Source organism: Thunnus albacares, chromosome 16 (genome assembly GCF_914725855.1).
Source record: "Thunnus albacares chromosome 16, fThuAlb1.1, whole genome shotgun sequence".
Taxonomy (NCBI): Eukaryota; Metazoa; Chordata; class Actinopteri; order Scombriformes; family Scombridae; genus Thunnus; species Thunnus albacares.
This window is the reverse complement of record NC_058121.1, coordinates 5,532,025-5,559,264: the sequence shown is the minus strand read 5'-3', so window position 1 is coordinate 5,559,264 and position 27,240 is coordinate 5,532,025. Positions and strand designations below refer to the sequence as shown.

At 39.5% G+C, this 27,240-nt stretch overlaps 3 protein-coding genes across 3 annotated transcripts; 2 read left to right on the top strand and 1 right to left on the bottom strand.

Annotated features, from left to right (window-relative positions):
• Positions 1-618: 618 nt before the first annotated feature.
• On the bottom strand, positions 619-4,631 carry exoc8 (exocyst complex component 8). Its single transcript, XM_044329550.1, has 4 exons — positions 3,351-4,631; positions 2,710-2,963; positions 2,191-2,439; positions 619-1,929 (listed from the first exon to the last, which is right to left on the bottom strand). The coding sequence occupies exons 1-4, from the start codon at positions 4,498-4,500 to the stop codon at positions 1,522-1,524; spliced, it is 2,061 nt and encodes a 686-aa protein (XP_044185485.1). The 5' UTR covers positions 4,501-4,631; the 3' UTR covers positions 619-1,521.
• Positions 4,632-5,758: 1,127 nt separating this feature from the next.
• Positions 5,759-10,855, top strand: sprtn (SprT-like N-terminal domain). The gene is made up of 5 exons (XM_044329745.1): positions 5,759-6,372; positions 6,967-7,066; positions 7,636-7,764; positions 7,882-8,176; positions 8,956-10,855. The coding sequence occupies exons 1-5, from the start codon at positions 6,041-6,043 to the stop codon at positions 9,966-9,968; spliced, it is 1,869 nt and encodes a 622-aa protein (XP_044185680.1). The 5' UTR covers positions 5,759-6,040; the 3' UTR covers positions 9,969-10,855.
• A 6,490-nt stretch (positions 10,856-17,345) lies between these two features.
• On the top strand, positions 17,346-26,426 carry fam89a (family with sequence similarity 89 member A). The gene is made up of 2 exons (XM_044376990.1): positions 17,346-17,848; positions 20,142-26,426. Exons 1-2 carry the CDS (start codon positions 17,600-17,602, stop codon positions 20,436-20,438), a joined length of 546 nt encoding a protein of 181 aa, XP_044232925.1. The 5' UTR covers positions 17,346-17,599; the 3' UTR covers positions 20,439-26,426.
• The last annotated feature ends 814 nt before the right edge of the window (positions 26,427-27,240 follow it).

Sequence of the window (27,240 nt, the reverse complement as noted above, 5' to 3'; positions counted from 1 at the left end):
CATCGTTAATGTAATTAGTTCATTTAATTAGTTGCACCTGTGCGTCAGTGTGTCAGCTGTGAAAAAGGTCAATGAATCTGATTCATTAGGGGATGATAATAAAGTGTTCTGATGCAGGTCAGAAAGATTTATTTTAAAAGGGAAGAGAAGAAAAATCGGTGATGCGAGTGATAGTGATAGTGATAGTGAGGAAGCATCACATTTTTCACACCTAATCATTCATTTTGGTAGTTTGGACAATGTTTAACTTGTATTTTCACTCCATAAACAACATAAATTATGAAATAATTGATGCCTGAAAATAAACATGCAGCTCATCTTTAATACTTTTTTTCAGTAATTAAATACTTTGCTCCTAAAGTTACCTGTAGTCTCAACTTACAGGTTAATAAAAATGCTGTCATCATATGCATCAAAAACGGATGTAAAACGTTTTCTTCTTCCAAAGGAGGATGTGACTAACAAGTTTGGGAACTGCTGAACTTTTATTTTGGAAATTTTACTCTTTCAAACACATTCTTTTACACAGTAGCAACACAGACTTTGGGACATAAGAATCATGTGGGGAAATCTGCTCCACAGTTACACCTTTCAACAAATAAAGAAACAAAGACTGTGCTTGTGCAAGATGATCTTTATTCATTTTCATGTGTTAAAACACAAACATTTGACAGTGCATTAGCTTTTCAGTCATCCCTTTTAAATCAGTCCCTCTAGCTAATCTTTAGTGTACAATAACGGTCCTGTGGCCTGACAATAAGAACTGAGTGAGTCTGAATCAAACATCATAGTAGATTACTTCCAAACAGCATAAAGATCAGCTTTTCATAGAGAATACAAACATTTTCCAATAAGATCAGATTTTGGCCAACGTCTAATCAAGTGTGTCATGATATTTCAGAGAAAACAAGGTCAAACGTGCGCAAATCTGTACATAATATTACTAGTCTGGTTAGAATCTTCACATACATTTATAGGCTGTTTGTCCAGTTTGAAATGTGTCCTGAAGGAACGTGGATTCATCACACGTCTTACACAGATTTGAGGAACAGTGCACTTCTTGGCGATCACTACACCCTGACATGAAAAAACACAGTTCAATGTGACTAAATAGCCAATGTGGGAGTTCATTGTTCAAAAATACATATTTGATGCAGTAATATGGATTTTTGAAAGCAATACTAATTTTTCACCCACAAATTCAGGTGCTTTTAATATATACCTGTCTTAAGGTATCTTATTCTGCTGCTCTCAGTTATAATATGTGACCTGAATCCACAATCAGCAAACTGAGGCAGACAACTAATAATATTAGACCACTGATGATGTTTATTTATGAAGTGCATCTCTACTCCATCGTGCATAGTGTCATTTCCTGTTTTGCAATCTCAAAACAACTGATATCTGGCAGTTCTTCCTAAAATGGGGGTTGAGATTGCCACAAAAGCCAGCAAAACAATGTTTACGTTTGTGTTTGGCCGTTTTGCAGTCTCGCATGACTTAAAGTAGTTCCCATCAGTCTCAGACCACAGACGTGGTGCTCTCTGGGTTGATTCGGACCGGCCTGGTGCTTTTCCTCAGGTCCTGTAGCTGTTTGGCCGGCTTCCCAACGCCCTCCTCAAACCTCCGCTCCACCACGGGCAGCACGGTGTCGTGGAGGAAGGTGGCGTTCTGCATGATGAAGGATTTCTTCTCGGGGTCCTGTTCGCAGCGAAGACTGTAGTCCACGTGCTGCACGGCCACCAGGATGATCTCCCTCAGGCTCTCCAGCAGCACCATGTGCAGCTCGGGGAAGTAGAGCTTCAGGCCTTCCTCCAAGAAGCTCATCATCTGCTTGGTGAAAGCCACGATGGTGTAGCTCAGGTTCACCCAGCAGTCGTCGCCGGTGTACTGCTCAAAGCTGCCCATGCCACAGCTGCGCATCTCGTCCTGCAGAGAGAAACAAAAATACCCTGTTTTAACGTATTGTGTCATGTAGCTTATTAATGAAAGCTTAAACAAAACCCAATGTCTGCTAGTTCATTTGTAGAAAAACTCCTGTGCACATGGAAACCACTACATACATAAACTAAAACAGAAAATTGAAGGTAACACATTCACCTCGCTGGAAACGCTGTTAGACTTACATTCAATCAGCAAGAGAAACCTTCAGAGACAGAATAAAAGAAGGCAAAGGGCAGATAAACAAACCTTGAGTTTAGTCAGAGCCTCGGGCGTCATGAGGTTCATCCTCCTCCACATCTCCTCAGAGTTTCGGTGCTTGGTGGCTTCGATGATAATGTCCTTGTAGCTCAGCAGTCCTGCCTTGATGTCTTTGACCAGCAGGGACTGCAGGGTGAAGGTCAGGTCCAGGCCGATCTCAGTCAGCTGCTGGCAGTGCTCTTTAGCCACTTTCACACACTCTGCTGCTGTCGACAGGCTCTCCTTACTGTCAAACACCTGATGAAGATAAAAACTCACTTTATTAGGATATGTTTGCAATTTCACAAAAGTAAATACATGTTGGCACCCTTGGGCTGCCATATGAGAGAATTTCACCTCGACTTTTACAATGATGATGAATGAATATTGAAAGCTTTGTCTCTTTTTTTTATATATTCATTGTGTAACTTGTGTTTCATCACATTCATCACAGCTAAACCATCTTTCCTGACCTTCAAAATCAAGTAGTAGACAGACTCTGACTTGTCTGTCTGATCCTCTGCCTACCTGCTTACTGAAGGCATCCACAAACATCCTCATGGCTGATCTGGACCAGACCACGAAGGCGGAGTAGCAGCCTGTGTTCCCCGCAAAGTCCATCTCGAACTCCTTAGCCGTCTCCAGCAAGCTGGTGAAGAAGATGTTGCAGAGTTTGTGGATATAGAGCAGCGTGGCTCCTTCTATGCGAAGCTGCCGTATGGCCGTCTGGACTGCAGCGGCCCGGTTCTTCAGAAACAGCTCACAGGCCTTGGTGCTCTGGCCTGAAACACAGACAGTAAAACAATTCAACTTTAGTGCAAATATATGATCTAATATAGAGAGACAGTGCAGATTTTGCACAGTAGTTACGCACTAAATTGACCTTTTCAAGCTGTTATGATGTATCTTTTCATCTTGGTTACTTTTTTTATCTCATCGTCATGCTGTGAAGTTTTCATGTACGTCAGCTAATATGGTCTAATACTGAAACTGTGTGCTGAGTCTGATGTCACTGCAAATATTTGTATTAATATCAATTTCTGCACAAACATCATAGAGAAATGTATCAAATCTAACTTTGCTGTAATTATTTTCTCCACCAAACCATATTATCAAATTCCACAATTTCATTAAATTTGGCAATTCATCATAAAGAGAAAAAAAAGGACCTAGTCTGATCAGCTGGGACACGGCTCGCCTGGTTGCTTTCGGTCCACCGCGGAGCGACCGATCTGGAGACAACTCGAACACCAGGACCTCCGTCAGCTGCCTCACACGCTCATCCACCTTGGACCTCAGCTCTTTGACCCTCTGGGTGACCGGCTGGTCTTTGAGATACTCGTTGAGCTTGTCCAGCAGGTCCACCGCGCCCTCAAAGTCTCTCTGAGCGATGCACACGTCCAGATCCTCAGGCAGCTCCTGGATCCACTCTAGGCTGAGATCCACGTTTTCTTCAGCTTCCTCCGGCTCGTCCTCGTCCATCTCGAAGGGGTTGGTGGACACCTCGGCCCTCACGGGAGAAGTGGGGACCTCCTCCTCTTTCTTGTGAGTGTCCTTGGTGACTTTGCTCTTCTTGGTTTCGTCTAAGATCTCCAGCCACTCCTTCTTGATTTTGCTGTTCTCTGCCTGGAAGATGCGGCTGTCTGGGAACATGAGGATCTTGAACATGTCTTTCATGGGAGGGTTGTCTTTGACGTTGACCACGGCGAAGCTCTCCAGGTCGTACAGGGCGTTGTATTTGTACTTCACAGTGCCCCGGCGGTTTGGCAGCCAGGTGGCAATCAACAGGCAGTCATTCATCAGGAAAGCGTGCACCTTCTGGATGGGGGACATGTTGTCTACATCAAACTCAACAAGGTCCCCATTATAAACCAAGTGCCTCCCCGGGGTGTCCATGATGTTTTTACCCCCCTCCACCTTCTCCAGCAGTGAGGTCAGCGTCCTCTGCTTCAGCTCCTCTGTTTCTTTGGGGAAAGCAGCCTGCATCTCCTTGGAGGTCTCGTCTTTGTCCGTGGACAGCAAGGCCTGCGTGATGCTCTCCATGATGCTCTTCTGTTCCGTCAGGATGTGACTCAGCTGGTACATTTCGCTCTCCAGGTAGGAAATCTCTTTGGCCGTCTCGATAAACTGTCTGTAGTTCTTGTAGACATTTTTCTTCAGGTTTTGAGCCGTCTCGTCGGCCAAGGTTTGGATTTTCTGACGATGCTCCTGCAGGTCTCTGTCGCCGTCAGACTGCTGTGACAGCTGCTTGACGTGGTTTTGCGGGTCGAAATTGGGCGATTCGAGCAGTTTGCGTAGCCGGTTCCCCGTTTCCGACATCTTCCGTCGTGTTTATTTGACTTGTTTAGAGAAAATAAGACGCTAGCGTTAATATGTAGATACACAGAGGAAGACTTTATAAAGGAGTCGTCTCTTGCAACCCAAACAGGAAGTTGACACCCTAAAACGTCACGGGATGCAGGAAAAACGGATGGCCAACAACAAACATTTTTATATTAAATGTGTTTATTAATTGGAGTTATGTCGAGATTTTCAATTTTTACAGCACTTGAAATATGAATCGTATATAAAATAATTATAATAAGTAATAATATTACTAATTTACATTGCTTTAATCACCAAACTACAACGAGAAAAACCCACGAGAGCATTTTTGATTGGCCAACAGCCTGCAGGGAAGCGACTACACATCCCAGAATTCATTCCGATGATTTCGAACCAGGGCAAGTATCATCAAGTTTGCGTGAGTTACTCACATAAAGCGGAAACTAGGCGCTCAAGTGTGTCGCAACAGGAGCAAAATATTGCAACGGTTTAATAAGCATCAGTATGAAGCAACAGAACAACAGATAATCTGAACCACACAGTTTTCTTCTGAACACTGATTTTCCCCCTTTGTTGACATATAAAAACAATTACAAGTTCCACAAAAATGATCAAAATATCAATCTTACAGTTTGCAGAAGAAAAGTTAAAAAACAAAAACAAACAAACTGAGCCAAAGGGAGTTACAGCACATACAAAGATTTTAAACAGAAAACAGGTGTCAATAGTTTTCACAGCCTTTGGATTAGAGGACAGTTTAATTGAATCAATGTGCTGTTTAACCTTTGTGAAAACCAAGATCTTAGGCTTTTTACCCATAATTTGCTTTTATAAATATAAAATGTAGCCAATAAAATTAAAAGATTTGTAAAATATAGCCTGTAGCACCGTATTATTATTATTATTATTATTATTATTATTATTATTATTATTATTATTATTATTATTATCGTTTTGTTTCCAAAATCATATAAAATGCTCATCAGTATAGTTGTTGATAAAGAAACATGTTTTTCCAAAAGAGTCTCACAAAATGACAGTATCAAAATAACAGCAGTCTCAGGGGAACTACAACACAATGTACAGCTGATATCAACAATATCTCCTCTGATTTTTTTTGTTTGTTTGTTTGTTTGTTTGTTTGTTTGTTTGTTTGTTTTAAATAATCTTTAGCTCTTCTAAACACAGATTTCTGCTGTTATTTTTTCGTAGTTTTATTTTTGAAGTGCTTAACGGAAATTCTTTTGCTGCATTGTGATAAACTTAACATAAGAACTGTTGGCGCTAGCTTTGGACTGACAGCTAGCAAACACCATCATCCAACATGAAGATGTGAATGTTTTTATAGATTTTATTTAGTTTATTTGACAGACTGTGTTCTGACTTTGGTGATGATGTCACTTGTGGTTTTAGAGTCCTGTACAAGCTACGTTAGTTAACGTTAGTTAGTTTGTTAGCTGGCTTTAGCAGCTAACATAAACGTTAACCAAGGCTACGTAACGTTAGCTCACGTCACCTTTTCTCTTCTTTTGTAATGGATGAGGATTTTCTGCTCGCCATTCAACTACAGGAGCAGTTTGACGATGAATACGAGAAGTCAATATTTTCATCAGTCGGCTCTGAGGATAACGGCTTCGGGCAAAGCAGTAAGAAACGGAAAGTGGAGGTAGCAGGAGGCAGCAGTGATGTTGTTCCCTACTGGAAGCCGACTGTGCAACCCGAGAGGCCGCTGTCCATCGTGGACGAGTCCTGGGAGATGCTGGACCCCAACCCCGATGTCAGAGCCATGTTTCTGGAGTTCAACGACATGTTCTTCTGGGGGAAACTCAGCGGAGTGGAGGTGAAGTGGAGCCCCAGAATGACACTGTAAGTCACTTCTTGCAATATCTTTTGTTGTCATTGTTGTTAGTCTAAAATGTCCCTGAATTCTGTCTACAGGAATGCCCTTACCAATATGAACTACTTAATATGAAACTGTTTTAATGAGTCTCTTTGTTAAGTCCAGATTTGAAAAGTCTAAGTACAGTGGTTTTTGACCTGGATGTGGTCTAATGTGGTCTTGATGGGGGGGGGGGGGGGGGGGGGGGGGCAGTGAAATTACCCGTTTTTCTGTTTTTAAAAGGAAAATAAAGGTTTCACAACTCTGAAAGTGGGTTTAAACGATGTTTCACACGTGTAAGTGGAGCAAAATTTGAGAATCAGCTGCTAAATATCATTATTGATGTTGCCCTTAACTTATACCTGAAACCCGAATCAGAAGCTACCTTCAGTATTGTGAAATGTGTCACAGTCTGAACTATCCAGTAAATCACTGCTGCTGTAAATTGTCTTTCCATTTGGATTCATGTGGAGCTGTAAAGATTAATCGACAATGGAAAATAATTGTTAGTTGCAGCCCTAGATTTCAGAAAGGGTTGTAGTATGTGCTGTCTCTAATGTCTCTTATGTCTCATCTTGTAGGTGTGCTGGTGTGTGTTCATATGAGGGCCGAGGTGGACTGTGTTCGATCAGACTCAGTGAGCCTCTGCTGAAGCTCAGACCTAGAAAAGACTTGGTGGAGGTGAGCTCGATTGTGACACTGATCTTGATTTTTCAGAACTGATATGAGTACTGAGTATTTTATCAAATGTACTCTCTTATAACTATTTATCCAGGTACAAAAGTATGCACCAAACACAATGAGTGAATCACTTGTGCCAAAATCACAGTGTACAACAAACATATCAAAGTGAATGATCACAAAAACATTTAAAATAGGCTCAGTAATGATTATATCAAGATTCTGTCTACATTGGTCAAGCAGCTCATAATAAGGCTTACAATTTATACAAGCTGTTCAAATATAGTGGGATTAGAGGTGTAAATGCATAGCATTTCATAATACATGTACTGGTAAAGAAAAGTTGTAGGTTAGATAAAATATATTAAAAATTCTACTTATACACAATAGCTATTCTTACTTTGAATTTCAGAGAAATGTTTCAGCATTCCTGCATGTCAGGAGACATTTATTTGTCCTTCATCTCCCAGCTGTGTATCAGTATATGAGATTGTATCTGAAAATACTATAAACAAACACGTGCCCAGAAAGATTTTCCGAAATTGATTATCATTTCTTTGTTTCTGCAGACTCTTCTCCATGAAATGATTCACGCGCTCCTGTTTGTGACCCAGAACAACCGAGACCGCGACGGTCATGGACCCGAGTTCTGCAAACACATGAACCGGATCAACAAGAGCAGTGGGACTAGTATTTCTGTAAGTGTATCTTCTGTTACAGTTTTAAGCATTTAGCTAATATCACAGCAACTTACAGCGATCTTAACAAGAAAACAACCCTCTCAACCTTCTATCTTCCCTCTATTCTCTTGTCAGGTTTACCACAGCTTCCACGACGAGGTCGATGTGTACCGACAGCACTGGTGGCGATGCAATGGGCCCTGTCAGAACCGCAAACCCTATTTTGGCTATGTGAAGAGAGCCATGAATCGGGCGCCGTCTTCTCTGGATCCCTGGTGGGAGGACCACCGGAGGACGTGTGGTGGGACCTACACCAAGGTCAAGGAGCCTGAAGGATATGGAAAAAAAGGAAAGAAGGATGGAAAAAAAGATGGAAAAACCTCAGAGAAGAAGCCCTCTGCAACTGGAAAGCCTTCAAGTACAACTACAGGTAATAACCTGAAGCTCCTCTGTGTATTCAGTTGTAATAGCTTGTCTGTTTTCCGAATATTGTCAGCAATGTGCTAGTCACATTGGTAGGAATTTTTTCCTTCCCTTGGTGACAAATACATTGCGTTTCCTGTAAATGCTTCACAATAAAAGCCGCCCCATGTTTCGCTAGTTGGCTGCTTTTAATGTAAACTAGCAGCAGAAGGAAATGTTCGCATTAGCGGCGACTTAATACAGCTCTGATTCTGCTGCAGAATGAACAGTAAACAGTGAGACAAAATTAAAATAGTAAGGCTGGATTACAAGCGTGTATCATTTCCTCTGAATCCCTCGTGCAGGTGATGGTAATTTGAATCCCGTTTGGGAGTGGCTGACCCTGCCACTAACAATGAAAACAACAGGGAGTTGATTACTGTATTATATTCTGTATTGTGTGTATAGTACCAGAACTTTTATGTCCTCATTTGTCTTATCATGTGTTTATGTTTTTGATGCTAAAATAATTTCCTCTTGTGGGACAATAAAGATCTCAAGTGAATCTGAATCACTAAATATAAACACATTGAATGGCTATTGGAGAAAAAATGTTGAGTGTAAATACTAACAAAAGTGGGATTTGATTTCATGAACATTTTAAGGATTATAACTTAAAGTAGATTGAATGAAGTTTCACTTCATGCTTTAAAGACTGTTGAGGAAAATCCTTTCACAGCCTGTTACAGTCATTTTTCTGCACAGACATCTCAAAGAAAATCTAATTTCTACCTTTTCCTCTCACAGGCTCTGGATTACAGGATATAAGAAACATTATCCCATTTAGTGGCAAAGGCTTCCTACTAGGAGGAAAGTCCTCTACATCCAACAAACCTCCAGTGCCTGCTGTGAAAACATCCTCATCCAGCTCCATCTCCTCTCCCACAAAACTCTTCACCCCTTCATCCCCAGCTAAAAGTCTCAGTTCTCCTGTTCGCTCTGACAACCCAACTAAAGGGATCTCCAGCACCTTTCCCTCCATCAGACCAGCAGCCTCCATGGGGCAGAAGCCACCCATAAAGAGGTCTGTCAGTAACACGAAGGTGTTTGTCAACATCAACGGCTCACCGGTGAAAATCCCAAAACCCCACGGTGGCAGCAGCAGTAGAGGTAGCAGCCAAGGAACAGATAAAACCAAACAGAAGTCCATTGATGACCTTTTCAGCAGTGCAGGCCTCAGGAAGTCCATGAGTCAATCCTCCATCTCAACCACAGAGACTAAAAGAGATTCACTGACATCACCAAAGACTACTATGGGTGCTACCTCTACCTCTTCCTTCTTCCCTAAACAGTCTTCCTCTCCCAGCACATCCAAGCCTAGTCCTAGCAAATCCAACCATTCCAAACATCCATCTGTCATTCCAACCAAAGGCAGCCCTGCTAAACCAACACAGTCCAAGTATTTCCATGATTCTAACAGTGACAGTACACCAGGAGCTGCCGGTGGGGGTCAAGCATCGAGGAAGAGGCCGTGGGACGAGCGCAACAGCTCAGCCAGCATCTTCGACTTCTTCCAGAAGACATTAGGCAGCGATTCAGTGGCCTCAAGGGAGTCAGTTAAGACAAAATCACCTGCAATGCAGCAAAGAACTGCCACTGCTGCTGCTGCCACCTCCACCTCCTCCCTCCACAGTGTTACCTCCTCCTCCTCCTCCTCATCCTCATCCTCCTCTGTGGTGATGATGGTCAGCTGTCCTGTGTGCCAAGCAAAGGTGCAGGAGTCAAAGATCAACGAGCATCTTGATTCCTGCCTCTCCTGAATGAGGAGGAGCAGATTGCGAGGACAGTTGATAAAAGGGATGTTGCAATAAAAAATCATTTCCAAAAGGTCAGGACAAGTTTCAGGGAGTTTGCTGTGAGTTTTAGTATTTTGATCTGACTTTGCACTAAATCTCCTTTTTAGTCTCTCGCTTAAATTTTTCAATCACTGTGGGTTTGAAAAGAAAAGTTTTACTGCCAGATTGATTTGTTTTCATCGAGGTTGTCCTCTTGTAATAATGAAGACTCTTTTGTCACTGGTGCCTGTTTGCCTGTTTGTGCCTTAGTATACCAGGGAACAGCCAGGCTTTACTGATAATGTAAGATAACAGATCAGTTCTGTTCAAAACCTCCTCAACTGTTTTGCCACCAATTGTGGTTTAAATTTAGAAGCTGCTGTGTTATGTGTGTTGAAAAGTTACTTTAGCCTCCGCTGGGGGGCGGATGGGTTGTGCAGTTCCTGCAGTCAGATGTATCCTCCGCTTCAGATCTGCATTTACCGTCCTTCAGACAGCAGGAGACACTGGCTGACCTCTGCTGATCTGCGGGAGTCAGGTTTCAGGCTTGCCAGCTATTTATTTCTGCACGTCTTCACATTTACACTGCACCCAAATACAGGGTCAGGCAGTGCAGGAGTATCTGATTGGTCTTAAAGCTAAGTAATTCAGTAAATATGCTGGTACTACTAATGAACTTCATCAATCAGATCTACAGAAGACAAAAATGGAGGATGCTTTTATTGACGTCTGGAGGTGGAAGGGGTGAAATGTTGATTTTACTGCTAAAAGAACTTTGTATGTGAATGTTCCATTTGTATGTGTTTTTTTTCTGAAGGAAATTGCTAAATATGTTTAGGTTTTATTACCAAATAAACAGATGTACTGTTGTATTTCCCTGGATTTTTTTGTTTGGAGTGTAATTCATGCCAGTATCTAACAATTAATCATCATCTAATGAGAGAAACTCAAACTACTGAAATAATAAATGACCACAACAAATAAAGAAGCTAAACATCCAATAACAAATAGTGCAGGTAATTAAAAAATTATAAATAGACAAGTCATATCATCAAAGATAAACTGTCAAATAATGAATGCAGGAGGAGAATAATAACCAGTAATAACATAAAGTCCAAAAGAGAACTTCCACACAAATTATCAGTATCAGTAAGAATCAGTATTTCTTGGGGGCTTTTAATATGAAAAGCAGTATTCATTAATCAATGTGGTGGTTTGTTACTTCAAGCAGCTTTAACCACCTGCTCTCATCACAAGGTAAAAAACGAGACCACTGTGAGGGACCTAAAAGTTCCAACTGTTAATAGTGAATGGAGACGTACTGCAGACAGGGAAGGGAAAGCCGACCGATAGTAGGATAGTGACAGAGCTGGTGGGGGAGCAGAAGGAGGGCGACGAGGGTGAGGGCAGAGGTCATACAACGCAAAGCCAGCTGCCGATCAGGACTACGCCCTCCCGTCGCTGCAGGATAGGTTGGAGCAAAGCCAGAGGCAGTGATAAAGCATATCAGCATACACACATTTCATTTTAATGACTGAAGTCTGCTGCTGCTGCTGCTGCTGCTGTCACACACATCTTTGATAACCATATAGCTGCACACGCATCACCCTTTGAAGTGAAAAATAGATCAGGGAAAGAAAGCATGGATTTTCTCTGATGCTTTAGGTAATGAAATTTGATGGTTAAAGTAAAAGAAAAGAAACATTTCCTACAGGTTCAGTTCTGTTATTTTGTTATTGATTGCTTGAATGAGTCGTATTTCTGACTTCGGGAGTAACAGTTTACAAGACGCACTAGAAGTCATATTTCCTACTTCTTCACAAATCAGGTAAAATTTGTTTAAAATGACCCATCAGGTGAAGTTCATTTTCACCTGATGCAACCCAAAAGTTGGCAAAAAAAAGTGAGTACAAGTGACTGCCAGTGCGAGATCTTCTCTCTCAGTCAAGAGTTTATGACTTTATACACCTGTTTATAAGACTAAATGGTGTGTGAAAACTGTTTTGAAGTTGAAGGTTATACACTCGGAAATAGCTCAGAAATGAGGTACACTTGAAGTCTCTCAGGAATTACTTGTTGTTTCCTGTCGCAGAGAAGAAACTGTTGTACTCACATACTGGCTCCAGAAAAGGGGAAATGTAAGGTAAATGTAGGTCCTTAAACTGTCAGCATGGGACCTGAAAGCACCATCGATGTGTTTTTATTGTATTTTTAATGTAGAAATGGCTTCCACATACCCACATTGATTTTCAGTCTTACAGTTACCTTACAGTTACATACCTCAGTGTAATTCCTGTCCTATGTTTGACTCAGGAATTCGTCATCCTCATCCCCTTCCGAGGCCCCTGAGCAGAAGGAAACTCATGCCATTTACAGCAGCTGTTCTTAGTAACTATTCCTCTTCCCTGACCTGCTGCACGTTTTAGGAAGCTGACCTCCTCCAAACACACACATATGCACACCCTCCCTCCTTCCTTTCAGGACCTATTGTCTCTCTCTGACAGTGATGTGTCCCAGAAAAGCTCCAAGTTCAATGCACTGTTGTTCTGTTGGTTGTTGCAGCAGCTAAATGAGACTGAAAGCAAACTGTCTGGTAGAGGTTCCAGTTCTTTGTCTGCTAAGATCATTAAAATATGTTTTAATATATATAGTAGTCATATTCAGCTACTTTCACCACTTATATGCCAACTGACTTTTCAACTGCATTCATTTCTTTCTCTTCGACTGACATTTCAGCTCCTTTCAGTACTGGACTTGCACTTCAAACCCTTTCTGGTCTCAGATCTTCACCTTTGAATAACAACAAAAGAACTTCAACTCATTTCAGTGCTTACACTTCAGCAAACACCAACCAATTGACATCATCAACAACAGCAGCCAGCATGTTAATTTTCTTCAGAAAATGTTGCCTTTTCTACTTCAAATATGTTTCTAGCCATCCTAGCGGCCTTCAGTAGGTTGGTCCACCACTTTGGTCCAGACTGAAATATCTTGACAGCTATCAAGTCGATTTCCATTTTCCATTCCATTTTGACATTTGTGGTCCAGAGTGAATTATCTCATCAACTATTGGATGGATTGCCATGATATTTGAGATATTCAACTTTCCTTGGGGATCAATTCAAATGAATTTGATTGTCTAACTTTTTATCTACCCCACCAGCAGGTGAAAGTTTTCACTCATTCAGCCATGAAATATTGAACATCCATGTTCCCCAGATGATCAAATCTATTGACTGTGGTCTCTGGACTTTTCCTGTAGTGCCATCATAAGGTTGACATTTTTGGTTTTTATTGTGATATCTCAACATTTTTTGGATGGTTTGATATGAAATTTGATACAGACATTCATGGTCCCCAAAGGATGAAGTGTAAAAACTTTGATCCCCTATACATCATCAGTTCTGAATTTTAAGTTGCCCAACACTGGTTTATGACCAATGAATCTCAGTCTCATTATATCTGTACAGACTCACAGAGCCATTAGCACGGTATTAACTCTTAGTTTTGTTTAATATATACTTTAATTTGTGTGATGTTAAAAGTGTCAGTCACCACACTACCATAGTATATAAATCCATGTTATTGTTAACATGTATTTATATTGTGAGTGTGGCTATCAAGAGAGAATACTTAATATGCCAATTTTCAATGGCATTACATGTTTTTTCCTCTTTCTTATAAATATAGCAATTTAGATAAAACATACAACACTGATGTAGGCCACTGAATGACTGATTGTTGTCACATTCAGTAAATTGTGTTTTGTTTGACATCCAAACATCCAAAGATATTCAATTTACAAAGATACTAAGCAAAAAAACACAAATCCTCATATAGGATTGGCAATTTTTGTTTGATAAATTACTTAAATGATTAATCTAGAATCAAAATTGTTGTCAATAAAGTATCTCTTGATTGGTTTATCATTTTAGCACTTTTTAATTGCATCTTTTAAACACATTTGATATTTAAAGTTCTCAAGATAAGGCATAAAACAACATAAAAAAGACAAGCGGGAAATTTGGAGAAAAAAAAGAAAATAGTAAAATAATATAGAGACAGACACAATAAAAGAGAAGTGATCAAAGTGTGTGATGGAAGACGGTCTTTGCCTTCTACTGTAATTTTTTGGCCTTTAGCGAGACAGTGCTTTCCAGCAGAGACATAAGCGGATATCTTTAGACTATTAGCCGATTTATACACTAAGTGATGCAAACTCTTTGTGCTTTTTATCAAGGCAGATTAACACGAGCCTGCTACGGTTACATGCATCCCCAGGGGGTGCCATCATATGCCTAATCCTTTGATCTCAGGGGACAGTGATGGTGATTGTGGTGGTGGTGATGAAAGCTTATAGAGGGGTCTTTCTGCTTATAAAACCCTCGGACAAAACAGATTGTCCTTGGTCAGGCTCTTTAAACTGTGCATCTGTGGATTGTCAGCTGATGGCTAATTGTTTTAAGCACAGGATTAGGCTGTGCAGAAGAGATGTGATGCTTTTCAAGGGCAAATATAACATATGATACCGTGTTGACTGATAGCATGGCGATAAGTCAAGAGCAAGTAACAGTTTGAGACATAAAAAGGTAACCTTGTTGGTTCAGAACACTATTTAGCTATAAATGCAGAAGCTTTAAATGTTAAATCAACACTCAGCATTCAGTGGTTAATTCATTAAGTATTGAATTTAAATATAAATTTTAACCTATGATAACTGTAACAGTAGCTAAAGCACTTTCGCTAATAGGCTAACTAGCTAACACTACTTGGTAATAATCTTCATAACATTATCTAAGTCTTCAAGTGCCTGTCTTGTCTTTTGCAGATATGTGTGATTTAATATCTTTTTTCATAATATCCAACAAACTGAACAAGAGCAAGAGTTAGCTAGCCCTGTTAGCATTTGTTTCAAACTAGCATTAGCTAGCTTTTGATTGTTTTTCCCCTAACTGATTAGAGGTTAAAGGAAGTGTATAACACTTTATATTTCTTTTTACACTCCATTTTAATCATTTAACTAACTATTGATGCATTCAGTTACATTTAGTCTTATCTGATAACCTTTTACTAGTCTACATTTTGTCAGTTTCAGGGCTCCATAAATAGCATCACTGATTTTTGAAATATTTATGTAAGAGTGAAAAGACACCATTACCATTGTGTTTGCTGAAATGTATAAACCACAGACATGAGATTGTCATTAATCTGCTCATCAAATTCTCTGTAAAAACGATTATGCAACTTTCCCCACATGTTGAACTAATCCTTTAAAGGATCCATAATATCTTACAGCTCAAGAAACTATTTAAAATTTTTGACATTGTTCTGAAGTCTTTCTGTGTTATCTTTTTCAAGCAATAATTTTTTTATGAAGGCAATATATCATCATATGATTATTTCCTTATTAACAAAAGAACTGGTAAAATGTATATAGCACCTTTAAATAACAAGGCAAAGTGTCTTTTTTGATGTTTGAGACCCCACATGGCTGTTGCAGGGTCTATTTCACTTTTAGTGTTGAGTATAACGAGCACATGACAAAAATGATCAAATTTTATGTCTCAACTGTAAGAGGAAAGTCAGTTGATGTAATTTATTTCAGCAGAGTGATTAGGAATAGCACGCTGCAGGCTCCATTCATCTGCCCGACTTTCTGTGTGTGGTGTGTGGTGTGTGTGTGTGTGTGTGTGGTACAACACATGCGTCTCTCTTGTTGAGGAGCGTGTGTGTGTGATGCTTTAGTGTGCTGGTTTCTATGTTATTGTTATGTTATTGTTGTGACGGCACTGCGGGCTGGGGGGCGGGAAGTGAAGCCCACCATCTGTCCTTTGTAGTCACACTATTGTCCCACAGACGCACCACACGCACCACACACACACACACACACACACACACACACTCCTGCCATGACCTCTCAAACCCTCTGTCTACACTCTGCCATCATCAGGGGAAATCTGTCATTTTGTTTTATTGTAGGGACTCAAAATAACACAAGCAGACATTTAGCACTTGGCAGACATGTAGGTTATTGACTGTGCATTTGAGCAGGTGATAATTTAAGATGAGAACTTATAATCCAGTAACAAAGACAGAACATTGTAGTACAAGTATCAGACAACAAATATTAATATACTGAAAAGATGATAAATTCACTCACTTCATCAGCAAACTTAAATATATAGAACTTTTTGCCTTTGTGTTGATGACATTTGTATTATATTTCAGGTTAATAGAAAACAGACTATTTTCCATTAACACAATATTCTATTTTTTTATTTATTTATTTTACTTAGAATTTTATGTGTCACGTTTCTTCAAATAATAAATTATTTTTACTTAAGACAAGGTGTAGGCTGTATCTATTAATCAATATCTTGGACACCAAAAATAAAAACAGTCGATATGCACCTAATATATATCGTATTTCTTTAATATTATATGAATAAACCTGAATGCTGGAAATTTAAAAAAAAAAAAAAAGAAGAAAAGAAACAGTTTTCCTGCCTGTAAAGTGTTAGCAGGGAGACGCCCAGCAGCCACTGTGTTAAAAGGACAGGAAGCAGATTTTAGTACTCAGCCACAGTCCAGCAGTCAAGTTCACAACAATCAACCATAACAAGACCAGAAGGTAAACTTCAAAATAAAACTGTTTTACCAGGTTAGGTTCATAAGATTCATATTGTGGGGAACAGACTGTACTGTTATGAATCTTGTTTCCACATGATAGCCTGTAAAATACTGTCTCTCTGGCCCTGTACAATGTTGAAATATATGAGTGCCAGAATAATCCGGTAAGTGCCGTTAAACAAAATGGTATATGGCCTTCCTACCAATCTAGAGTTAATATCACAGCAAAGTGCAACAACTACTACAACCAGCAGAGTTCGTTAGTTGGTTACTTATATTATTTACAGTGTTATGCACTCAGTTGCACATCCCACATGTACTTATAAAACACCAAATTAATTATAATAGGTAAAAATAAAAAGTTTATCAGGTCTCATATCCTTTTTTTAACAAAACATCTCAACTCAAGGTCGACCTCCCAGATTTTTCAGCCAGAAACCAAGATATTTATAAGGGGCTACTCTTTCAATTGCTGTCCTGTTAAGAGTAATAATATTGACTTCAGTGGAACTGTTAGTCAGTTTTCTAGAAATAGCATGCATTTTGTTTTATTATAGTTAAAAAGTAATTTAGGATAAATTAATATTTGCTGTACAGCACATCATGCAGCAGGCTGACAGGTGAGAAGCACCCCAAAGCAATTAATTATTTAATAAAGTACATTTATTCATTGATTCTGTTATCTAATAGCTTCACACCCACGTGATGTGCATATAATAATCTCATTTAACACTTAGTGAACCTTGAACATTTACCACGTCATGTGCCATGTTTATCAATCATGCTTTGATTTTGATTATCGTACCGGAAATCACACCACCTCATTCCGGCTTAATTGACGTAGCGTCGCTGACCGCCTCGGCAGAGAAAAGCACGGCTGTTGCGCGTTGTGTTTGGTACGGGACACGGTTGTGTACTCTCTCAGGACTAAACAGTCGATATCAGTGTAAATACTAACATTATTCCGCTTAGCAGCACACAGGGCGATGAATGGTAAGTCAGCGAACGGTACGGCGGGAGGAATGGCCTGTATCGAGGGTCTTCCCCCGCTGCCGAAGAGCCTGAGCGGCTTGCTGAACTCCAGCGGCGGCTCCTGGAGAGAAATGGAGAGGATGTACGTAAAGAAAACCATGATCCAGGACGACCTGAGCAGAGGCAGGAACAACGCCGACAACCTCCTGGCAAACAAGCCGGCCAACCTCGACGCTGCTCTGGCTCTTCTGCGGAAAGAGATGGTAACATTTTAGACAGTCTTTATTTTATTTTATCGATAAGAAAGTGCTCAGTTTTTCACCCCTGGTTTATTGCTCTGTCCAGTCGCGTTTAGCCAGACTCCCCTAACAAACTCCGGTAATTTGATGTCGCCTGGCTTTTAGGCAAACTTAAACACCTCTTAGCTCACAATTTAAAACCTTTTACACATTATTAGAGTCTTCTGGTAAATTCGGCATATATATAATTTACCAGACACCACATTATTTATAGAAAAAAACAGCTTTCAGATATATTTCTCGCTCTTTGCAACTGCGCGCTTTGATATTTTTAGTGAAGGAAGAATAAGAGTCGAACAAACCCCAAAATGACAAGTAGTGTAAAGAGCATCGATATCAGAGATATCTGGGGAATTTAATTGTCGCCGATTTTTATCAAGAGAACATATTGATTCAGGATGTGTGTCACTTCTTTATCTAATCAGAATATAATGTCGTTTTACAGCACTAGAAGATAAAACTCGATTTTTAACAACGCAATCTGGCATTAAGAGCACCATCTATAAGAGAAAAACGGGATCAGGAACAGCTTTGCAGTGGATGAGACAAATTAAGTTATTAGGCTTATGTTTATTCCCAGCTCGATGTAATACTTTTTAGCTTCATTGTGATTTTTTTTTTTTAACTTGAACTAGTATAACATCCTGTAGGGATCAAATGAAAGTTACGACACAGATAGAGATGTAAACAGAATATTCCTCTCATTACAGACAGTTTAAGTGCACTCCTTTGCCAGCAGCAAGTATTTTCATGTCAGAACCAGACCAGATTTTTTATTATCAGTCACACTCCTCTCTGGCTCCTGGACAGTAGTCAGTTTCTGCAAAGCATATCCAGTGATTAAGAAGAAGAATGCAGCTGAAACTCTATCCTTTTGCTGTTTGTATTTTTGTTACAGGCTTTGCTAAATCCTATTTCTGCTTCATGTGCTTTACTCTACTTACAACAAGTCTCCAAGCGGATTCTTATTGCTTTATTGTTGTTAATGTATTACTATGAACTTGTAGCTCAGATTGTCTAAGAAGTTGTCCTTGTCCTATATTTTAGAAGCTGTGTGTCCCATCCCAGTTTACAGAGAACACTGCTCAGTCTCAGCTGTTTGAACTGACACTGACTTGCATGTTTGTCCACTGATTTGTTTAGAAGACAAAGCAGTGACCCTGAGTTCATACACACTGCATTGTCAGCTGAGTGGTATGCAACAAAAAATGCACTTTTCAACCTTGCTGATAGTCTTTTATTGGCCTTGAGTTAGTGATGTCATAATGTCAGGTAAGGCTGCGACAAATTATTTTGATTAATGACTCAGTCTCTCAGTTATTTTTTAATTAATTGATTAATGATTTTGTCTATGAAATATATATGAATATTGCTCATCAAGTGTTGCCTGCTTTGTGGAACCAACACTAAAAAAACACTGATATTCAATTGACAAAAAGAAAAGCAGCCAATCTTCATATTTTAGATGATGGAACTAGAGAATGTTTGAGTTTTTCCTTGATAAACCACTTTAACCATTAATCTTTTGCAAAAATTGTCAATAATTTTTCAGTTGATCATATAATTGATGAATCAAATAATTGTTTGAACACTGATGTCGGGCTGTTAATGTCATTTTCTTTGTAGTTACCAGTAAACCTGAAACGCTGAAATCAGTCGAAAATTGATTGTTGATCGACAGAAAATTCAACAGCCAATATTTTGATAATTTATGAATTGTCAAGTAAAAATGCCAATACAAAATGTCTTGTTCCAGCTTCTTAATTGTGAGGATTTGCTGCATTTCTTTGTCTTATTTGAGAGTCTCTTTGGGTTTTAGACTGTTTGTCAGACAAAACAAACAATTTGAAGATGTTGCTTTGGGCTTTGGAAAATTTTAATGGATATTTTCTGACCTTTCAATGACAAAACAATCAATTAATTAAGAAAATAATCGGCAGATTTACAGATAATGAAAATAGCTGATTGTTAGATGCAACTCTAGTTGTTTGGGCTTTAATCACAGTTCACAAAGAAATATGTTGCATCACTTTTATAAGCATTGAGGACATGCTGATTTCTCATTCAGCGTAGGTGTTATTGGTTGTCATTAGTCAAGCATGATGTGCTTTCAGTTGATTTCTGCGCTGGACAAGCTTGTTTTTCTCCTTGTGGATGTTTAGAATCAGCAAACTGTATATTTTAAAACCAACGCAGAAAAGTCTATATTCAGAAATGTATCGCGCATTAATCAGGATCTCATTACCGCCCCCTCCAGGTGGGTTTGCGCCAGCAGGACATGTCCCTGCTGTGCCAGCTGTGGTCGCTCCACGAGTCCATCCAGGAGTACAAGGGGAGCTGCCAGGACCTGAGCGCAGCCTCCAGCCTCAGCATGATGGAGAACGGCTACTTCGACGAGGATGATGAGTATTACCCGGAGCCTGGCGCCACTCCCACCGGGGAACAGCCGGACGGAGAGGTTGGAGACGGGACGGCAACAATGGCAGCGGCCAAGAATGGGAGCAGCAGCAGCGGCAAGGACGACAGCTGGGACTCCTTTCACGTCACCATCTGAGGCCTCCGTTCCCAACATTTCTTCTGTAGACAGATACATATTTTGGGGGTAAAAGACTGAGTTAAGGCTGGAGGAAAAAATCAAGTGGCTCTGGAAAGCTTTTGGCCTCCGAGAAGGGAGTGGTTGGTTAGAGATAGCAGCTTATGGTATCTCGTTACCATAGTAGACTATAAATCTAAAGCTCCAGCTTAACTTCAACTCCTCCTCAGGTGAAACATATACCTGCTTGTGCTGCAGAATGTTTTCTTTTTGTTGTTGTGTTTTTTTTTTTTTGCAGCGTGATCAGGAGCTTCATTTGACTGCGGGGCTGAGCAGTGGGGTGTTTTGACTTCTTAACACCCTGTGAAACACTCTGGAGTTAAGATGGATTGTATTCAAATACTCCAAGACTTCCTATACTCAAAATTAGGCAATATATATATATATAGTTCTTTTTATAAACAGCTCTGCTGCTGCTTCTATATCAAGTGGTTTTGCTAGTCAGTCACCCTTTTTGGCCGAACTTTTCTACATATGATGAACAAAGTTTTATTATTTATTATATAATATAAATAACATGATATTTGCTTTCCTTTTACTCTGTGGATGTTTTGTACTGCAGCCCTACCCAGGTACAAGGGTACAGCATTTACGGGTTAGAAATCCAAGAAATTTGGAAGAGGGCGGGATTTCTGAACTCCGTAGCCGTCGTCGGTGTAAAGAGACGATCGACTTTTACAGACATATTGACGGAGACGGTGTTTGTGTTTCTTTTTAAGTGGTGAAATCGTTAATTTACATAAATCCAGATGGTCTGGAGAGAAGTTCTCAGACCTCAAGTACGGAGAGATAAGTGAAGCGCTCACACCTGAATACAGTGTAAAAATGTTTGAACGCAGAGGTCGAGGACTTTTCTGCCTTTTTTCGAGAGAGCAGACATTTACTCTGAAAATGTGAAATGTTCAAAATGCTGGAGACAGTTTTTTTAGCTGTTTGCATAGAATTTAAACCTGGAAGCTCGGTGTACTAGGCTGCAGATAGTTTACTTCCATGAACATTACTGCGACAGCACATCACGGGCAACTTTGATGTGTCACTGTTTCCTGACTTGTCGGTATGAAAGATTGCATCCATGTGATGGTGTGAAACTATATAGTTTGGATCTTGCAAATTGTGAATAGTCTCCGTTTTAGTTTTGCCTTTTAGTTATGATACATCTACTGAGAAGTTCAAGATAATTCTAGTTTATTACACTTGGATCTTAATTGAATTGTTTTGGCCATCACATTGATAATAACGTTGTACATGCTTTGTACGTTTTTGAGATCTGGAAATGTGGATAAAAAGAAGTCAGACGAGCAGTCAGGTCGATCTCAGCGATTACTTTGCTGAATGCAATATTACCATATTCAATGGAAATGACAGCAGTTCTAAGAGCTGAGAAATATCCTTTGATATAGGTAGCAAGAGCTAACTAGCCAGCATCAATAGGAAACAGGAAATAAACTGGATAAAATGACTAAAGAGCTTATTATGAAACCCAACGCTGGAGTCAGCCATTCACCATATTACCAGCTTTGAGACTTTTTACTCTTAAAATGTTGCAAACATTTGAGCGACAGCGATCGACTACGATCAACTCACGTAATTTTGCACTTGCTAGTTCGAATGTTTGTTCATTTATCAAGGACGCATTAAAAAAAACAAAACTGCATACATTTGATTAGCTGACGACGGTCTTTGAGTTTAAAAAGTTTTGGTCTTAACAAGTTTGTTGAGCAGCGACACATCAGCCAGGTCTTGTCTGGTCAATGTGGCCTTTCTACACAGTGAAAACACACTACTGTAGCTCTGAACCTGTTAGCAATTATTAATTACGTACAGGGTACTTTATACTTTGTATTTTTACATTAAGATCTTAACCGATCTCCTAGCAACACATACTCTGCTGCATGTAGCTAATGTACAGGCTAAAGGCCAGTCTGAACATGTGAGACCTGTCAGAGAGATGTAGTAGGTATTCTCTCAGTGTTTCATTATACCTGCATACCTTCTAGGGGCTGTTTAATTATCCGAGTCTCATCCTAAATAGATGAGCAGTTTTTATTACTCGTCAGTACTCGTCACTAACAAGATTGTAGCGTTTTTAATTCAGGAGAACTCGCCTTCATTGTATGCCTGTGAACAAAACAGAAAAAAAACCCTCCTCCTGTACACTGAAATATGCCCTCCTGATGAATATCTGCTTGCCGTTTTTGAAAAGTGTTTTTTTAGTTGAATCTTTGAACAGAAACGCTCCACAAAGGCAGCCTTACTTCAAACTCTCGGTTGTCTCCGTTGTCCTGCGACAGGCAAAGACATTTGGATGTGCAATACTATAACTCCTACTACATATACGAATGGTCTGCTCCGTCTTCCTTAATATTTAAACTCGACATCAAAGGTCTGTGCTGAACCTGTAGCATGCAACTCCACTGCTGAATACACAGCAGCTGTTCCGTTATTCAAACTACAGATAACAGACTTTATTCTGCCAACACGCACCGTCACTCTGAGAGGGTGACCGTTCAATTTTTTTTCAGTATTGTGTTGATTTATTGTGACTGTACAGATCATATGACGTCATCTGTTTGTTGACTTGGTCCGTAATTTCTGTGCTTGTGAAACACAAACCAAAGAAAGTACAGCACTCAACAGTGAAATGTGTTTGGTTTAAGGCGCCGAACGTGACGGCGTCCTTGCTAACTTCTCTAGAATGATTTACTTAAAAGGTACAGCATGCAATGATATCTGATGTCTTGAAGAATGTCTTTACAAGTCAATTTACAGCTGATGAATTGAGTCGGACAGTTACTATAAGCATATTTGTTCTGTCCTTTTTAAAGTGTAACAGTTCACGGTTGCATTGATGATATGCCTTTAGCGCACTTGAAAAAAAACTGTTCTTTTAAGATGGACAACACACAGTGTTTGATTTCGTATCACGTTCTTGTGAAAGTGATGTCACTGACTGACAAGTGAAAGTCTAAACGATGCTTCATTTATTATAAAACACATCTGCAGTTACAGAGCGAGTTTGCAAAGAGCTCTGCAGTGTAATGTCAAAGGAATAGTTTGACCTTTTGGGGAAATATGCTTATTCAAGAGTTGGATGGGAAAACCAGCACTCATGTCTGTAGGATAAACATGAAGCTACAGCCAGTAACTGGTTAGCTTAGCTTGGCATAAATACTGACTATCTTCTGGCCCAGCATCGCCTCTAAAAAATGTTATCTTGTTTGTGTGATCTGTACAAAAACCAAATTATATAAACGACACATAGTTTTTTGGAGGGTTGTGTGCAAGGCTATAAGAAACTGAAGGAGCATATTTCCCAAAATGTCAAACTACCCCTTTTAACAGTTTGATCATTTCCATCCAAAATGTGAGGTCAATTCATCCTTTCCTTCTGATTCAAGTTCTCATCAATTGCAAGAGGTATTCTACCTCTCACACACCTGTCTCATAAACAAAACTCATCACTACCTACTCACTTTACCCCGTTAATATCCGTAATGTATTTGCAAGTCTCTAAATAGAACCAGAAAATGACTTAGAGGCGTCGACAAAATACGATGGTATTGGCTCCATCATCAAATATGTTGAATGTTTGGTTTTTTTCTCACAGTTTTTGATGAGCCACAGTTGATTTGTCTGTACAGTAAAGCTGAATCTGTAATATTTGTATTTCCAGTTAAATGACCTGATTTCACTTGATACAAATGTCCGGTGTATGGCTGCATCCAATCACCAATCTGAAGCTTAAAGCACATTTGATTAAACCATTTTTAATCAATGCCGTTAAAAACACAACAGTAAAAAACTTTTCATTGGATGTCTTCACAATTAGTGCCTTTTGTAAAACCTTCAAGTCGCAAACCTGCGGCGCGCTGTTCAAGACGGGGACGAGAATTTGCTCATAACTGTCGATCATTTGACTTGCTTGACATGCATTTGGTTTTTAAAGCTGCTACAAGTAGACTTTGAAACTTGATGATTTTAGCAACCTTCTAAACCCTTTAGTGCTTCAATCAATGCCACAACGCAGCAACTACACATCCACAAGTGTCCCAGGAAGAGCCTATTAGTTGACGCTGTGGTTACAGATTTGGATACATGTGTAAAAAGATTCCTCCTCATGGTTTTATTCACTCTGATCTTATTCAAGTTCTGCCATTTTTTTGTTTGATGTTTTTTACTCCTCTATCAAAGGCTCCTTTGGCAGTTTGACGAGGGCGTTGGGAGTGGTGAATTTGAGTTTTTCATGCTCTTCGTTTTTTCTCTTGGTTGATGCCCTCCAGAAACAGTACACATTGAACATTAACTACGCAATATACATATAAAAACTCAGTGATTACATCGTTTTCTTCAAAACAAACTGTCAAGATTCATTTGAGACCAGTATAGTGAGGTACGTCTACACGTAGCAGCTTTAATTTCCAAACATGTACCAGCCTTAAAATCGGTCATATCATTTGCAAAAAAAAAAAAAAAAAAGCAACATGGTGCACTCCTCACTTGTTCAAACATTCCAAGTGTTCAGCTATAATTTTGCACTTGCTTGAGGCTGTTCTGTGTGAAATCCCCCCCCAAAACTACAACTACCTGCTCCTCTTTGAGTTGGTCTTTATGACACTCCTACTACAACAAACTGAATCCAGCACAAGAGAAATAGAAGTGGGAGCTTTAAATCAAACACCAGCAAATTGTTCCCTGAAATGATACCATCATAGTGTTTTTCCTATTTCTGCAACATAAAGATTCCCCTTTTTTCATGTGGTTAATGGACATGTGATGATGTCACCTCAGGGGAAGCTTGTGGCAAACTGTTGTCTGTGTTGGTTCCTCCTGATAAGAAATTATCAACTTGAGGGGTAGAAATGATGTTAAACCGTTTGAATACAATTATACCTGTAATGTGTAATTTGGTGGTTTTGTTCATTGATAACATGATGTTATACCCACATACTTCCAGCAACTACAGTGGATTCAAATTTGATGTAAATCATAAATGTTTTGGTGCGAGTCTCTCAAATGAAAGACCTTTTTTTCTAGAGCTGCCACATTGCACCAATGTCGAACAATCACATGGAGAAATCTGTCATTAGAAACGGCAGAGAGACCAATTTTTCACTTGAAGTGGCCTCAATAGACCAGATTGCATTGCAACCACAGAGACTTGATGTGTTTTGACTAAAGTGAGGGGTATTGCTGCAATCACAGTCACGCCTCAGCGTTCACGCCCATGCTCAAGTGGTTGTTAAAAAGCATTCAGGGATATATGGGACAGATTTGGACGTGGGTGCACCAACATAGCAAATGATAACACTTGATGATATTTAATGAGGGAGGGTCAGTGGGGAAGTTTTTCCTTTAACATGCTGAAACAGGCTGTGAAATGACACCATATTTCGGCTACCTAAAACTATCTTTGCCTCCCTGAAAACAGCCTGGAGTTACATAAAAACACATTGAAACGTCATTTTAAGACAAACATATTGACCTGTGTCAGACCTTGGTTTAGTCAGTTGAATTTTAGCACGTGAATCAGTCAAGAACAGCTGTTTTTACAGACAGTTATTAGTTATTACTGAATATACATTCAGATTATAATCCACCTTTTCTAATTACTGGCTTTAGCTGTTAAATTGGTTTGAATCTGTCTAATTTAATGAGATACCGGAAAAGTGAAATGTCTTAACTTCATATTTATACTGTATATCGTTCATCATAATCATTCATTAAATCACAATTATAGTGAAAAGAAGGTTTTAATGTGTTTTGTGTTGCATAGACAAAATGAGTTTTCACAGAGAACATGTGAAAGCTGTTTTTACCGTCCACCATTCCTCCTGTTGTTTAACCCGTGAATGACCATACTACTGTTTCTTTGGACGATAGTCTCAATGCTCTCTTATCATAGTTATTATACTGATATGAATTTAATAAAGTGATTCCGTTACGTTTCAAGTTTGGACTCAACTTTTTTCATTCTTCTACATGAAACACACTTTGCAAAATACAGCCTTTTCTCTGCAGATTTTTGACTTAACACTTCATACAAACCACAGCTGACTCTGGTGGGAATGTTGTATATTAGTTTTGTGTTGGACAAATTGAAGTTTTGACCTGATGGCTCAAGACCAGATGAAAAGTTACACAATCACCAAAGTTATTACAATTCAAGCTCACGGGAAGATGAATGTTTGTATAAAATTTCATGGCAATCCATCCAATAGTTGTCGAGATATTTCACTCAAAACCACAAATATGAACCTTAAAGTGACACTAGAGGAAAAAGTCAGGAGGTCACCAAGTTATTAGGGTTTATCCTCTGAGAACCATGAATATCTCTACAAAATTGTTGCCATCCTGCTACTGTGGTTAAAAATGATAAGACAAAATATCAACCATCATCTTCCCCCAAATCCCAACCAGCCCCAGTAAAACTCTACAAGACACAACTCTCACAGACCAAAGTGCAGTCTTCTTCTCCCTCCTCTCTCTGCAGTGTTGCCCTACTTCTTCTTTCTTTTTCCTGAATGCATCTCACTCTGACCTGCATTTAAATGCACCGATCTGCATTTTGGGTCTGGAATTAGCTGCCATGCTGGTGCAGTTCCGCTTTTAATTAATCATTAGGATGCAGCACGATGTGACGGCTTTGATGTAGCAGCTTCTCATGCTGCGAGCTTCAGATGAATTACTGATGATGATAACGCTGTTTATATTTTCATATTCAGAGACTCTGTGAATTCTCACCAAACCTCCCTGAGAGACTGAA

Coding starts and splice junctions, on each gene's coding strand:
- exoc8 (XM_044329550.1), bottom strand. CDS start 4,500: ATGTCGGAAACGGGGAACCGGCTACGCAAACTGCTCGAATCGCCCAAT. Junction 2,964..3,350: donor GTCCCAGCTGATCAGACTAG/GTCCTTTTTTTT, acceptor TCTGTGTTTCAG/GCCAGAGCACCAAGGCCTGT. Junction 2,440..2,709: donor TGGATGCCTTCAGTAAGCAG/GTAGGCAGAGGA, acceptor TATCTTCATCAG/GTGTTTGACAGTAAGGAGAG.
- sprtn (XM_044329745.1), top strand. CDS start 6,041: ATGGATGAGGATTTTCTGCTCGCCATTCAACTACAGGAGCAGTTTGAC. Junction 6,373..6,966: donor TGGAGCCCCAGAATGACACT/GTAAGTCACTTC, acceptor CTCATCTTGTAG/GTGTGCTGGTGTGTGTTCAT. Junction 8,177..8,955: donor GCCTTCAAGTACAACTACAG/GTAATAACCTGA, acceptor TTCCTCTCACAG/GCTCTGGATTACAGGATATA.
- fam89a (XM_044376990.1), top strand. CDS start 17,600: ATGAATGGTAAGTCAGCGAACGGTACGGCGGGAGGAATGGCCTGTATC. Junction 17,849..20,141: donor CTCTTCTGCGGAAAGAGATG/GTAACATTTTAG, acceptor CGCCCCCTCCAG/GTGGGTTTGCGCCAGCAGGA.